The 16989-nt window shown below is 39.5% G+C and overlaps 1 protein-coding gene across 1 annotated transcript in view; it reads right to left on the reverse strand.

The window, feature by feature from the left end:
• The window catches only part of pemt (phosphatidylethanolamine N-methyltransferase), a 77825-nt gene that overhangs the window by 10913 nt on the left and 49923 nt on the right, over nt 1–16989 (reverse strand). The window contains exon 5 of the mRNA XM_026177316.2: nt 10808–10919. Coding sequence (XP_026033101.1) covers nt 10808–10919 — 112 coding nt within the window. The remainder of the gene's footprint in view (nt 1–10807; nt 10920–16989) is intronic.

Raw genomic sequence — 16989 nt, forward strand, 5'->3', positions numbered from 1 at the left:
GGGTGCAGTCTTGGCTGTCAGTGTCAATATAACCTTAACCCCAATTCTAACCCTGTGCAATCAGAATATGTAATTTCTGTTGCTATTAAATTGATTTCAAGTCTTGGCAATCAGAAACAAAGACAGTAATCAGACATCAAACATGCAGCAAAAATTATTAAAATTTTTCCCAAAAAAGCTGTTTTGCCTTTCTCCAAAATATAAGCGTAGGTAAATGGTAAATGGCCTGTATTTGTATAGCGCTTTATTAGTCCCTAAGGACCCCAAAGCGCTTTACACAACCAGTCATCCACCCATTCAAACACACATTCACACACTAGTGATGGCAAGCTACATTGTAGCCACAGCCACCCTGGGGCGCACTGACAGAGGCGAGGTTGCCGGACACTGGCGCCACCGGGCCCTCTGACCACCACCAGTAGGGCAACAGGTGAAGTGTCTTGCCCAAGGACACAACGACCAAGACTGTCGGAGCCGGGGCCGAACCGGCAACCTTCCGATTACAAGGCGAACTCCGAACTCTTGAGCCACGATCGCCCCAGGTAGAGTCGGTTATTCACTAATCATTAAGTCAGCCAGATTCCTAGCATCTCCAGTCTGCATATCAAAGTGTGGTCTAATAGCAAACCCCAATTAATACTGGGACTGGAGAAGCACGTCTGAAGTGATAAGACTGCTGAAAGAGGCCAACACCATCAGAAAACATGTTTATCACAAAAAGATGAAGATGAAGGCAGAAAAATTGTTTAGTTAGGTTGGCAGCACAAACAGACACTTTAGTGATCCAGTAATGTGCAAATCATGAACGAATCACTCACAATATATATTTGACACATTTGAGGAAAATACTAATAACATAAAATAAAATAAAATAAAATAAAATAAATGTTCCCTTTAGAAATCTTAATTTTTTTGCTCTATAAAAATAGTTGTTTTTCTTTTTCAATCACTCATCTTAGCAGTAGGATTTACATGAAAAGAGAAACAAATTAAGTTTGAGTGAAAATGTAAATTTTTTGCACTCTCTGGGCAAATGACTCAGTGACTCAAATGACTCAAAAAAAACGATTCACTTTGGTGAGTGACTCATTCAAACTCGATTCAGTAAAAAGAATCGAATTTACCATCACTACTCTGATCCAGTTTTCTAGGCATCACATTTTAGTCCTTCTCAAAACCCGAAACAAGCAGGAGTTGAAAATACAAATTTAAGTCATAAAGTCCTATAAGGGAAAATATGGATGTGGGGCATAGCCACATTACTTGTGTTGTATGTTAGTCATTAATAGTAGTAACCCAGTAAGGTTTATGTTGTATGCTTAATGCAAGAAGATGAGAGCAACAACAGCTCTCCCGTGACTTTAAATTTCTGTGTCAGTTTAGTAATAACTGGGATTACATTTGATTCACATCTTTCCCCAGCTTCAAATTTGACACACGACACTGGCTTCTGTGAGGCCCACTGATTGCGACAGACCAATCTGACAGGGTGAGTCAGTAGACCTTGTGTAAATTTCTATTTAACACTGACCCATATAACAAACTGTCATAATTACAAACAACCCCCCCCCCCAAAACTCCTTATGCCACACCGGAACATCATCGCCATTTATTGGTATGACGCAGTGTTATATTCATCCCATTTTTGTGATTGAAACTGCTCTAGAAAAAGAAGCAGGATATTTCTTATTAGTAGTTCATGACCTTTTAGCTGTCTGGCTTCCTATTCTGAGACAGAATGTTAGATGATTTATATGAAACAATGGTGATCTCTGAAGCATACGATTCAATGAGACAGCAGTTGTCAGTTTGCTGTGAGTTAAATGTCTGAATAAATGAATGCTATATTTGAATAATCGCAGCATATTATATTCAGTCCATCTGTAAGTCTCGCTCGACATGCTGTTAGCTAAATCTCATTGGAAGTATTGTTTATGAATATGAATGTACACAGTCTGTGTGAGCGATTCCATATGTGCTCTGTGTATGAAGCAGGCTGCAGATGTGCTAATCCTTCTTTGGCATAAGTTTGGACAACCCTGCGTCGTCCTAAAAGTTAGCGTTTCTTTTAAAAAAAGAATAAATTTAAATGTAAAAGAAAAACAACAACTTGCTCCTCAGCTCACAGTTGAGGAAGAAGTAAAAGTATTAGTACTTTGCTATAAAAATTGTAACATGAATAAGATGTAACTGACAGACTGCATGTGTATTATACAGTTTGCACACTGAACATGAAACCTTTAGTCTGCAGGAATATTTAGGTCACACACTCATCTCTCTGGCTCTCATTGATTTTCATTGGCAGACACTGTTCCTGGATAGACCTCAGCCTGGGAAAATATGGGTTAATGAGTATTGATCTAGGAATAGGCTACTTAGCTAGTCCCTGAGTGATGTGGCTGCAATCGACGTCAAGATGTCAAGTCAACAAAGGCTGATTTTATTTTGAAATATGGGTTACTATAACAAATAAACTATATTACATTCAGGTTAGCAGCTTTGTGAAGCTCCTTCATAGTCAAGTTATACAAAGAGAACATTTCATAACTTGATTTTTTTGCTGACCACTGTTAAACAACAGAAAAAGAATGTGCTAACTAACAGGCATATGACTGAAAAAAGATTTGTAATGTGGTGATATTTGGTGGTCCCATACAAACACGAGAGTCTTACAAAGCCAGTGATGACTGTCAAAAAACCTTGGGTTGGACTCCTCTAAATAGAAATCTGAAATGGGATCCAGTACTCTACAGTACCTCCATCATGTCACAACAGATGTACGAGAGCAGTTTATTGTGGTGGTGACCTTTGAAGAACAGGTGTTCTAACATGCTGTGAATGACGAAGCTATCATGTTTACTTTCAGCACATTGCTACCTTAGCTTAAGTATGTAGCACGATAATATTTGCTAATTAGCATTGTTTTGCTATCTGGCTTTAAATCAAGATCTCAAGTATTAACAAGAATATTAATATTAACATTTCATCCTATTTCATCCTGATGAAGGCAGACTGCTGGGACGTCTGTGGCATCGTGCTTGTGTGCACATGAACACTCCAGTTAGCAAACATGCTAAAATCTCTGCATTCAAGTGTGGTCACTACTGGGTAATGTATTACACATTACTAATTACTTACTTAATTACTCTCTGGAGAAAGTAAATTTACTCGTTACATTACTTTCTTGTCACTCTGTAAAATTACATGAAACCTACTGTCACACAATTACCAGTTAAATCTATAAACCAGAGGCTACAGTTCCAAACTCCAGTCTGTGGATGGACTCGGTAAACTAAGCTAAATCAGCTTAACTGATATCTTAGCATTATAACCTCTCAGCCAAATCAGGTCTCTGAAAACAAACAAACAAATGAACTAAAAAAACAATGGTAAACATGAGTTTTAACAATTCACAGCATATTTGAGCAACTCATAGAATTAAAAATACACTTTAGATGTCTGAGCAAAAATTTCGAGATGAGGAGAAAAAAGTGAATGTCAGAGTCTGTGTGTCTCTCTGGGTCCAATTTATACTATAATCTGACCTAAAATAGCCATTTAAAAAAAGCTTAGCACTGACCATCCACTTATATACTTCATAGCCTTATTACAGATCACCGGAGGACATCAAAATCAAGTACCATGTTGGGCTGGAATTCTGTAAAATACACCCAAGCAGTAATTGGTATAACCTTTGAAGAAATGAGGAGAACAGAAAACATTCTCCGGTCTCAGGTTAGCCGGTTGATGACGATATGTGGGTTTAAAGGAAAGATTCACAGAGGTTACAGCCTAAGCAAAAATCTAGTGAGTCAGACAGTCACACAATATCACCATTTTAATTGAACAGCACTTTAAAATAGTGCAATTATCTTACCTATGATTGACAGCTCATGTGGAGGTGGGAGATAACAGAAATGTTTATTTGGCACATTCTCCTCTCTACATAATAAGAAAGAGAAGCATTCTTAATGGGATATTGCACTTGCATGAGTATCATCTCTGATAAGTCTTTATCAGGTCATTTCTTTGAAGCAGATATGACGCATATGTAGATGAAAAATTTATTAAAGCAAATGAAAGTGACAAAGGTGTCACTTCACATCATAAATTCTTCAAGAATTTTATATCATGTGGAAATGGCTTTTAGTGGATCAACAATACCTTTAGAAATATAATACAGTGCTTCTGGACAGTATTCACAGTGCTTCATTTGTTCCACATTTTGTTATGTTACAGTCTTCTTCCAAAATGGATTACCGTATTTCCCGGACTACAAAGCGCACCTGAATATTAGCCGCACAAGCTAAAATCAGGGGAAAATCCTGTTTTGTACATACATTAGCCGCACCTGACTAAAAGCCGCAGGTGTTTCAATGTTGACTTATCATATGTAAGAGAATATGCACAAAGGGAATTGTCAGGAAAGAGATGGCTGTTTGGAGACACACCCCTTTTATTAATATTTTGAAAAACAAGTTATGGGTACATATTTGCACATGTAGTACATAACAGTAACCTACAGCACACCAGAAAAATAGATTCGGCCTACCTTTTAGGCTCAGGTGCAGTGACACGGCTTTAACAAGAAGAAAAGTCAGTCATTCACCATCTTTCTCTTCTTCCTGCGCTCTAAAACCACCAAAGTCCTCTTCTCCAATGTCGGAAACGAACAGGCTCAGGATGGCTTCGTTATCCACTCTCCGCTTCTCTCCTTCGTTGTCACTTTCAAAACCAAAGAAATCCTCGTTGTCAGTGTCAGAGTCGAACACCCTCAGAAGGGCCGTGGCGGTGTCCTCCTCTCCATCATGCAGCAGTCCAGCCCTTCAAAATCCGTTGGTGATCGTGGATGTTTTCGCACTTTTCCACGCTGTCAGAATCCACCGGTGGAGTTGGGCATAACTTGCTTTTCGCAAGTTTATCGCCGCTCGTCATCCACGCCTCCCGCTGAATGCGTAGCGTTAATTTGAAGTTTGTTTTTCGCGCTACTTCGTACGGCACTACGTTGCCTGGCGGACGGACATGTGACTAACATACCACTCTTGAACCCCGATCCTTCCGCCAGGCAACGTAGTGCCGTACAACAGCGGAACAAACAAAACAAATCGTCTTACGATATCACAAAAATCATGGAAAATCCATAGAAAAGCCGCAGGGTTCAAAGCTTGTGCAAAAAGTAGCGGCTTATAGCCCGACAATTACGGTAAATTCATTTTTCACCTTAAATTCTATGCCCAATACCCCATCACCAAAGTGAAAAAAGCTAGTATTGGTTTCCTTACAAATTTATCAAAAATAAAAAACAACAATATAACAAGTAGATAGCCATTGACAGTCTTTATAACATGACACTCAAAACTGAGCTCAAGTGCTTGATGTGCATGTGAGTCCGTCTGTGGCAAATTCAGTTGATTGGACATGATTTGAAAATGCTCAATTCAATTCAATTCAATTCAATTTTATTTATATAGCGCCAAATCACAACAAAAGTCGCCTCAAGGCGCTTCATAGATACAGAGAAAAACCCAACAATCATATGACCCCCTATGAGCAAGCACTTTGGCAACAGTGGGAAGGAAAAACTCCCTTTTAACAGGAAGAAACCTCCGGCAGAACCAGGCTCAGGGAGGGGCGGCCATCTGCTGCGACCGGTTGGGGTGAGAGAAGGAAGACAGGATAAAAGACATGCTGTGGAAGAGAGACAGAGGTTAATAACAGATATGATTCAATGCAGAGAGGTCTATTAATACATAGTGAGTGAGAAAGGTGACTGGAAAGGAAAAACTCAATGCATCATGGGAATCCCCCGGCAGCCTAAGTCTATTGCAGCATAACTAAGGGAGGATTCAGGATCACCTGGTCCAGCCCTAACTATATGCTTTAGCAAAAAAAGACTCGTCTATATAAGGTGCCATAGCTGACAGAGCATGTCAAAGTGCAAACCAAGCCATCAAATCCAAGGAATGGACTGTTGACCCCTGAAAGATTATATCGAGGCACAGGTGTGGGTAAGGGTATAGAAAACTTAATACAGCACTGAAGGTCCCCCAGTGGTCAAAGTGGCCTCTATCATCTGTAGAAGGAAGAAGTTTGGAATCATCAGAACTTTTCCCAAAGCTGGCTGCTCAGCCAATCTGAGTGATCAGGAGCCACAGGCAGAGATGTGACCAAGAACCTGATGGTCACTCTGACAAAGCTCCAGAATTGCTCTGTGTAGAGAGGACCACCTTTCAAAGGGACAACCATTTCTGCAGAACTCTACTGATCAGACAATGGCAAAGTGGCCAGATGGAAGCAATTCCTCAGTAAAAGGCACATGGAAGCTCACCTGGATTTTGCCAGAAGATACCTAAAGGACTCCAAGACCATGAGAAACAAATTTCTCTGCTCTGATGAAACAAACATCTTTGGCCTGAATGCCAAGTGGCATGTCTGGAGGAAACCAGACACCACTCGTCACCTGTTCCTACAGTGAAGCATGGTGGTGGAAGTATCATGCTGTGGGGATGTTTTTAGGCAGTACAAACTGGGAGACTAGTCACAGCTGCAGGAAAGAGGAATTCAGCAATGTACAGAGACATCCTTGATGACAACCTGGCCCAGAGCACTCTGAACCACAAACCCTAAGCACACAGCCAAGATAACAAAGGAGTGGATTTGGGACCACTCTGCTGAAGACCCTTGAGTAATCCAGGCAGAGTCCAGAGTGGAAACCCAATTAAATATCTTGTGAGAAATCTAAAAATGGCTGCACACAAATGTTGCCCATCTAATCTATTGGAGCTTAAAGCAGTTCAAAGAAAAATGAGAGAAAATACCTAGAAACGGGTGCACCAAGCATCATACTCATAGAGGCTGTAATTGCTGCCAAAGGTGCTTCAAAAAACGATTGTTCAATTCTGTCAATACTTATTAATGTGTTATATTTTTGTTTTTATTTTTTTTATAAATTTGCAAGAATTTAAAGCAAAAGTATTTCACTTCATGGAGTATGGAGTGTGTAGAATTTTTAGGTGAAAATAAATGTAATCCATTGTGGAATAAGATTCTGTGATAGTGCTGTGAATACTGTCTGGATGCACTGTACATTATCACTGAGATAGAAAGATAAAACCATCAGCCATCTGCGTATTTTATCTCCCTTTCTTTATCTTCACATTGTAACTTGATAAATCAGCTGCAATAACCCTTTCCAACACTATTTGAGTAGTCTGAGGAATACAAGCATAGATCTAGGCTGTTCCATTGTATTGATTTATGCTGGATAGTCTTCTGTACTGAGTGCCCCACTTGTTGAATGCTGCTCAGCACCCTAATTTTTAGATGAAAGTCTGTATGTCTGATCGAGCCATTTGTTGAACCACCTGCACTCTCTGTTCACATTTATTGATCTTTCTTTTTGTCAAACAGTGGATGATTCACAAGTTATTGCCAATAGATTCCGTTCTTTCTTTCTAAGCCTCATTTTTATATTCTTCACCAATGCTTCAATGCTCAGTTTATGTCTCATATTTTAAAAACAAAAAAAACCCAACTCCCTCTTATTCTGAATGGCATGAACTATGATTGAAATGACACACAGTGGTAGCTAACAACTGGTTGGAAAAAATGTCTTTTGTCCAAACTGCAGGAGGTTGCAGGCTGTCCTGGGATGAAATGGGTCACAAAGAAAGTGCAAACTGACAATGTCCTGATCGCTGTGGTTGCTAACAGATTGCCAGTTACCTGTAGTCTACATGGAAGTTGCCGAAAGGTCTACGAGCGCTCACTATCTTACCACGGAGCAGAAAATGGAAATGGAAACCATTTGCTTTCCAAGTAAAACTTGTGCTTCACTACTGAAGCCAACTTATTTCAAAAAGTGTTACATTTACTTTTGTGTCACAGTCTTCACAGTTTCACAACTACCTGATCAAAAGCTCGCAAGTATTTGCAGACAAGCCAGTGTTTTCCAAAGAAACTATGTGCAATCACGGCGATCTGCTAGCAAGCAAACCAATCACGAGAAGGTTTTTGGTGCGACCCCATACACCTTTTTGTAACCAATATCACCTGGCGACAGGCAACAATCTCCAGTAAACACTCTCAAGCGATCAGTGAATAATTATTTAATAATTATCATCAACTCAGCCACAAAGTAAAGCTACAGATCGGGGTCGCACAGTGCTGAGGCAGATAATGTGGAAAAGTTGCTAATGCTCTCCAGACTCAGACCTTTGCTGATATTACCTTCAACAGAAACACTGTGGGATGGGAGCTTCATGACCTTGGTTTCCATAGACTAGCAGCTCCTGTAGGTCTAGTCTGTTAGTGGCCTGGTATTTTTGTCCATATAGGGTATATATATTTGAGGGCTTATTGACAAACAGGTGGGCAGCACATATGAAAGTACTTAACAACAGGTGAAAACAATATGGAGAATCTGAGAAAGACAAAGAGAGGAAGCAAAACTATCAGGGCACAAAATACATCAGATATTCTAAGTAAAACAATAAATAACCAAAACAGACTGACACAGACATGGTTAACAATGTCAAGAGGACCAATGTGACAACAAAACACAAGGAGGCACAGGCAGACAAACTGCTACTAAAAATAGTCAAGGTGTTAAACAGAACACAAGAGATCACAAAACGTTAAATGGTAGAATAACCATTAGAATCAATATCATAAGAACTAAAACTTCCAATATACTAGAATATGAAACAAGAAATCAATTCAACAAGTACCAGACTAATATGACAAAACTAAAAACTATTAACCAAAGATCAAAAATATAATGAAGACAAAACGAGAAAACAAACGTAGGAGCAGTGAAACTGCTTCACGCTGCATTTCAGAGATTTATGATTACACACTGCCTCTGCTGGGACACTCTCCACATACACACCAAAGTAGGCACCACAGCTGTATAAAGCAACAGGCTAGTGCACAGTTGTGTGATTTTGCCAGAAGCAGAGAGTGACCTTCTGAAAGTCAGTGTTGTTGTTCTCTCTTAGTAAGAAATAATAATCCATCTCACAAGCATAGCACATGACTGCAGTCAATGATGCAGCTAAAGAGCAGCATTCACCACACTTTTTAATCAGCTGGATTTTACAATTGTAATAAAACAAATTATATTTACTTAGTTCTTATAAAATGTGAGGAAAAAGAGGGAGTCACAGAGGGGTACTATCTGATATTCAGTGCTCTTTAAGCAGCTGGTGTTCTGTGTACGGTGAACTAATGTGGACTAAGTCGTGACAGATGATGATGATGATGATACAGACTGCAACTCCAACGCTATGCCATCAGAATGTAACAACTTTTGAAAATTGTTCTTCCAAGTCATGAGGGCAATCAGGACACCAACCCCCTACCAAATAATTAAAACTTATAAACATTAGTAACTTTTTTACTAAATACACTGTAGCTGCACTTTAGCTGTTTTTGGAAAAACCCATGCCATGACCGCATAAATGTAATTACATGTGTTGTGAACACAGCCCACACAGATACAAATGCTGGCAATGGAGTAAGAAAGTAGCGTGGACTTGTAGGTTCTAAATACAGTCATCACGCATGTCTAAATTAAGCTGAACTGTATGATTAGAAATGTAAAAATTCAACTGCATTTCACTTGAAAATCAAATTTCTGTTACTGTAACATTCCATTGCAAACCTCTGGTACCAGTGCTGTAGCAGCATCATCATTGCAGACAGTCACGGTCATAAACCTGAAGGAAAATACGAGGGCAATCCCAAAAGTAAGGTCTCCTATCATTTTAGAAATACAAACAACCATTTATTTTCCATAATATTGACATCATTTTAAGGCTTGAAGACTTATTTATTTTTCTAAATAATCGCCATTTCGGTTGACGCATTTTTGTAGACACTGTAGCAGTTTTACAATACCTTTGTCATATCCGCTCGCCGCCAAAGTTAGCAGATCATTCTCTAGGGCTTATTACTACAAATGATCCCTTCACATGAAAACAAAAATAACTTATTTTGGATGAGAAGTCTTGAAGAACATGACTGCTAAAGATAGCTTCCTGCTGACCATCGACAGGCAATGTGATATTATGTATTCTGAACAGAACAGAGCAGGCTGAGGCAGAGCATGCTATGATATTTCGGCATATATAATAAAGTTGCATCAAAGATAGAGTTAAAGCAACTGTATGAACACAAGTGAGAGAGATATAGAGAAAAGAGGTGGGAGTGAGACGAGAGCTGAGAATAGAGGATAGAGTGCAAATTAAATCCAAAGCAAAGAGAAAATGGGGCTAAAATTTGTCATAACAGAAAATGGAGTGAAGATGAGGCAACACTCGGAATGGAGTCCGTATAGCTCCATGAGAGGAAGAATGGGAGGCTAATAGCTTTTCGGCAGCTGGGTCTTCAATAAGAGAGTGCCTGCCTAGCAACTGCACACGCTGAGCTCGTAGCAGCAGCCTGGTCACAGTTGTCATAGAAACAAGCACACGTAAAAGTTTTTACTGTATTTACAAAGAGCAGTTTGCAACTTGAGAAACATTTACAATTTTTAGGTTCCAGGTTATTATCTGCTCTCGCTTTATTTAGAACGACTTTTGACGTACATCAGGGGACTCATTTATTAACACGCTACAAACTCCTCTGGTTATATTTGAAACAAAGATATTGCTAACTTATTAAGCAAAATCTCTTCCTTTCTCCATCTTGTGCTAATCACTTCCATAAAAGTGACCTCTACTGTCACACACAGAGTCTCCAACACACACACACACACACACACACACACACACACACACACACACACACACACACACACACTTACATGAGTGCCAAGCCGAGGTAGTTAGCTGTGCTGCCCCAGTACATTGGGTTCTCTGTGATGTTGAAAGGAAAGCCTGTTACCTTCTCATCCATCAGAATGCCAAAGTAGTCACCTGGAAAATACATAAAAGGACAAAACCTGTGTTTCATAACTTCAGTCTGACAGTTTCTTTTTCTTTTCAGTGATTCAGGAAACTGGAGTGCATCCCAGTAGCACTTGGCAAGAAGCAGAAAACATTTCTAAACTGTCCAAATTTCAGTTCTACATCATCTTATCAACTAGTCCCTAGTAGACATGGATTCAGTCAGCAAAGCCCTTTGGACTTGCACAGCGCTACCATGGTTTCTGCTATGCCATCAACTGATGTCTTGTTTTCACAATCCTACCAGACAGATTTTGGACCTGCTTATCAAGTCTACGATGATTTTTGACATGTACCTGACAAAACAACACAACACTAAAGTCAGACTGAGGATACACTGCCGGGAACATGACACAGCTGTGTTAATGCTGCAGTGTCTGGGTGCTGTGCGTCACCTGGCTGTTACTGGTGTCAACAATACAACTCTATGGGCATGACTTCATGTGTAATCTTTGGACTTTGTTTCATAGCAAAATATTACAAAAGAAACTTTTTAGAACCTCTGACAACCTCTTTTGGTGACCTGTTTTAGCAGAAATATGTCCTTAACTTTTAGTAATGGGACTTTTTCTGACAACCCCACTCTTAGGAATGGCAAAGTGTATGGCAGCATAGTGCCTTAGTCAGAGATGAGACCCACTGATGGGCACTCAGTGATTTTGTTTTTTTTCTTCCCTCCTAGTACACTAGTGCCTAAAAGCTGGCCTCACAAAGATGTGTTACTGCAAATGGGACTATTTTCTGGTTGGCGCCACTGCTTTGTATTTACTGGTGCAACAGGAGTCGATGACTCATATATATATATATATATATATATATATATATATATATATATATATATATATATATATATATATATATATATATATATATATTAGGGGTGCAACGATATTCGTATCGATATTGAACCGTTCGATACAGTGCTTTCGGTTCGGTACGCATATGTATCGAACAATACAACATTTGTAATTTATTTTATCAACTTTCCTTCTGACGATGCTGTCTGTGTTGAGCGCTCAGTGAATCTGCGTTCGACTACTCCGCCTAGGCTGCACTGTCGAGCGCAGATCCACTGAGCGCTCAACACAGACAGCATCGTCAGAAGGAGGAGCGCAGGGCAAGCTAGCAAGACACATGGACCTCCCCCACCCTCATTCAGATCTGGCGTTTGGAATTATTTTGGTTTTCATGTGACGTATGACCCTGAAGGTAAGCGAGTCATGGACTAAAGTAAAACAGTATGTTGGATGTGCCATGCAATGCTCAATTACATGGGTGGGAGCTAGTGTGTTAGCGCAGTTAGCTCGTTAACGTGTTGGCTGTCTAGCCCCATGCACGGAGCGATCAGCGGTAGCTCGTTAACGGAGATTTGCCGTGTTGTGGCGTTAAGGTCATTTCAACGAGATTAACCTGAAAGCACTAGTGGGAACACAACGAATATGACTGCACATTTACACCGACATCATCCTAGTGCAAAGACCAAAACAACAAGCATGCTACTAACTTTAGCCGAGTCATTTAGACAGCTGTTAGCACATGATTCTCCTTATGCTGCTGAGAATATAGCCCAGAAGAAGCGGATAGTATAGCTTTTATTTTGGAAAGAGACATTTCTCTGTAATAAACTCTCTTTTCCAAAGATGAGTGATTCCTCAATCAGATACAGGGCTTGCAATATCGCTAGCCCGACGTCCTGGAGCTAGCGATTTTTTTCAGTCGGGCTACCAAAATCTATCTCTGCCCTGCCCGTCGGGCTATTGTAGGAAGGAAAAATATATGTCAATGCTTTTGCATTCTTTCAGAAATGTAGCTGGGTAATTATGTCATTGGCATCTGTGAGCCACTGTCAATATGTGACATATTGAAATCGCGTTTGAATTTGCGCTTGTTTTTTTGCTTTCACTTTGCAATCGTGCGAACTGTGTATAGAGAGCGACAGCACTGATCTGTGAGTGATGATAATTTGTGCACCAATTCCTCTGACATCGTCTTATTAATCGTTAGCTTACTATGCAAACATGACAAGTGAAATCTCCCACAGCAAGCTTAAACATGTGAGAGGTTGATCGCGCAGAGAATCGCTGAGCTTATGTGAGTGCGTGTGTAAAAGCAGCAGGATATATATATTTTAGTTCTGCTGAGCCAAATAAGACAGGTCAGGGTGAAGAAGTGACAGCCAAAGAAAAGCTTACCACAAAACGGAGAAGTTATGACAAATCAGACTATAAGGCAAAAAGAAAGTGCAGCTTTATGGTTTCATGGACAAAATAATTTCTGTGGCTGCAATATGACGAACTATATAACCAGGGCTGCACATAAGTGGTCCGCAGGTGCGCATTCGCTGTCAAAATAAAAAACACGCACAAGGGTTAGGGCTAAATTTAAAAACTGTACTTTTGAGTTAAAATATAAATTTATAATTTTAATAAATGAAAAATTAAAAAGGCATGAACATTTTTTTTGTATCGAAAAAATATCGAACCGTGACACCAAAGTATCGAACCGAACCGAACCGTGAATTTTGTGTATCGTTGCACCCCTAATATATATATATATATATATATATATATATATATATATATATATATATATATATATATATATATATATATATATGTATATATATATGTATATATATATATATATATTTTAGGGGTGCAACGATATTCATATCGATATTGAACCGTTCGATACAGTGCTTTCGGTTCGGTACGCATATGTATCGAACAATACAACATTTGTAATTTATTTTATCAACTTTCCTTCTGACGATGCTGTCTGTGTTGAGCGCTCAGTGAATCTGCGTTCGACTACTCCGCCTAGGCTGCACTGTCGAGCGCAGATCCACTGAGCGCTCAACACAGACAGCATCGTCAGAAGGAAGAGCGCAGGGCAAGCTAGCGAGACAGAAGTTAAGCTCTCCTTGCAACATGGCAAATTGAACCTCCCCCACCCTCATTCACATCTAGTGTTTGGAACTATTTTGGTTTTCATGTGACGTATGACCCTGAAGGTAAGCGCTTCATGGACTAAAGTAAAACAGTATGTTGGATGTGCCACGCAATGCTCAATTACATGGGTGGGAGCTAGTGTGTTAGCGCAGTTAGCTCGTTAACGTGTTGGCCGTCCAGCCCCATGCACGGGGCGATCCGCGGTAGCTCGTTAACGGAGATTTGCCGTGTTGTGGCGTTAACGTCATTTCAACGAGATTTACGCTGACAGCACTAGCAGGAACACAACGAATATGACTGCACATTTACGCGGACATCATCCTAGTGCAAAAACAAGTGGAAGCAGACAAAAACAACAAGCACGCATGCTACAAACTTTAGCCGAGTCATTTAGACAGCTGTTAGCACATGATTCTCCTTATGGGGACCTGATATGTTTAATATGCTGCTGAGAATATAGCCCAGAAGAAGCGTATAGTATAGCTTTTATTTTGGAAAGAGCCATTTCTCTGTAATAAACTCTCTTTTTCCAACGATGAGTGATTTCTCGATCAGATAGATTTATTTTATTTATTTTGTTGTTTCAGCAACATTAAATTTAAAAACTGTACTTTTGAGTTAAAATATATATTAACATTTTAATAAATGACAAATTAAAAAGGCATGAACATTTTTTTGTATTGAAAAAATATCGAACTGTGACACCAAAGTATCGAACCAAACCGTAAATTTTGTGTATCGTTGCACCCTTAATATATATGTATATATGTACATTTAAGAGTGGCTATCAAACTTAGAACTTGTAATACTATTATATTGTACACAGTATTGTAAATATGGCAACATATATTGTTTGTACTTTATGCAAGTATTAGGAAAATATCCTGTCAAGTCTGTTTCTAACAAAAATCTGACAGCTAGTGTAACATGTCATCCTTATGTTGAGTTAGATGTTAATTTTCTGTGAGACCACTTTACCAGTAAAGACACTCTGGAGCCTTTTCACACAGGGCTCACGCTGGCTGTCCACGAGAATTAGCCATCCCACTTTGTTGCCCTTTGTCATAAATGCAGATGCTGAATAAAAGGAGGTGTTGCTATAAAATTGACCCGATCCTGTTTGTTCATTTAAAGAAACTGAGAAGACATTACACAGAGAAACCTGTCCCTATCCCGGAGTGGGCACTCTGCCTATTCTGAGAGACATGGCCTCAGACTTTGTGTCCTTTACAAGCTAGAAGTCATTGTCAACCAAATCTGACACCTACCGCCCCTCAGCTTGAAGTCCAAGACTTATTGCTTAAAATGTGAATCAAGATCTCACTACATTTGTACTGCATAGCTCCAACAACAGGCCCAATACATCTTATTCACAAAGGCATTTGTGAATAAGACTGTATAAAGAAGACTGTTGAATGCCCTCTCCAGGTCCTCAAGACACATCTAGGCTGGTTGAGTAAACTCCCTCGCACGCTTAAATCTCATAAGAGGATAAGAAGCTGGTTTAGTGTTTCATGACCAGGAGAAACTGAAAATCACTTAGACCTCAGAGGTTTAAATGTCAAAGCCATTTTGACACGTCTTTCTGATACTTTTGCCATAAAATAGAGGTGTCTGTTAAACAAATGCATGTCTGCGAGTAAAATGTTAGTGAGAGCAGCTAAACTAGGTCACCACTCAAAGTAACGTTAGCCCTTTAAGGTCTACTACGTAAGAAGTACTGCACACACATGAACTTTTTCTGACCCATTTTGAGAATTAAATGTAACAGGGCATGAAAATTCTAATATTTCCCTTATACCCTCCTCATACACCCACACACACAAATATTTACACATACACTTACATGCAGACTCCAGTAGGTAACACTGACCTGCTGAATTGTGTCCAAGTGTCCAAGTTATATAACGATTTTCATAATGTATGCTCATTTAAACGCCACAGGTAGAGTTGGATAAAAAAAAAATTATATAAATTTGATTATATAAACAAATTTCTTGGTTTTGAATAGAAAACCAGCTGTAACTGGCTGACGGAACAATATGCTAACCTCAATTTTTGACTTTCAAAGTGACTACTGTTAACCCGTTTAGATTTAAGAGCTCCTGCGTCACTGTCGTTTCAATACGGTTATGAAATTAGGCAATTTGGATTTGGTGGACAAGCAGCTGCAATAACTGTGGTAGTCTAGAGGTTAAAGATGTGGGTCTGTGATCAGAATCAACAGGTTAACACCGAGCGTAATTTGATTTTGTTTGGATCTTTGTTTCTAACCTTGTGCCATCAATTTGAATCATCAGGTCACCGTGACTCAAGGGGATTAATATAGAGCATTTAAGACATTGAAACACAACATACACCCACAGGCTATGTCCTTCAGTATGTGTTTGTTTATGTGGGTGGAAGGGCAAAGGGAACATGGTGGAACATAGAGATCATACCGACACAATTAAAATCATCTCAAGAGTGAAACACATATATGTAAACTTACACAGACAGAAATTTTCAAATTAATTCAGATTAATCAGTTGGGAAACAGTTGGGAGGAATACAAAGATCTTTATTATTTGATTAACATTTAAAACTCCTCATAGTTTTTGCCCTGTATATCTCATGCTGCAGTCACACTAGACAAATGGTGGTTTGAGACCACTCCGTGACCAAAATTATTGAGACAGTGTGCAATGAACCTGCAATCTTGTTGCCTTGGAAATGGTTGATTAAAAGATGGGAACTAGGTCTGAGACTACTTGCAGTCAGCTGCTGTCTTCAAAGTATTCTACCAACCAAAGCAAGGAGGTTTTTGCCAACCAGTTGCAAACCACATGTTTTTCACTAATGACAGGTGGTTGTCAGGGTGTCACTGACTGGACTGTAGACCTGTGTGCAATCATTTGATTTTCCCAGCAAGTGCCATCAATTACCATTACCCACTCAGAATTGGTCAGGGCGTATACATTTTACCCTCATGCCCCAGTGGTTGTCAGATGGATGCAGACTTGTTTGTAGGCCTCTGTGTCTGGGGCCTTATTTATCTGATTCTACATTGTCATCGTAATTATCACACATGCAAAATGGTGGACAAGTTA

This window comes from Astatotilapia calliptera, chromosome 8 (genome assembly GCF_964374335.1).
Source record: "Astatotilapia calliptera chromosome 8, fAstCal68.1, whole genome shotgun sequence".
Taxonomy (NCBI): domain Eukaryota; kingdom Metazoa; phylum Chordata; class Actinopteri; order Cichliformes; family Cichlidae; genus Astatotilapia; species Astatotilapia calliptera.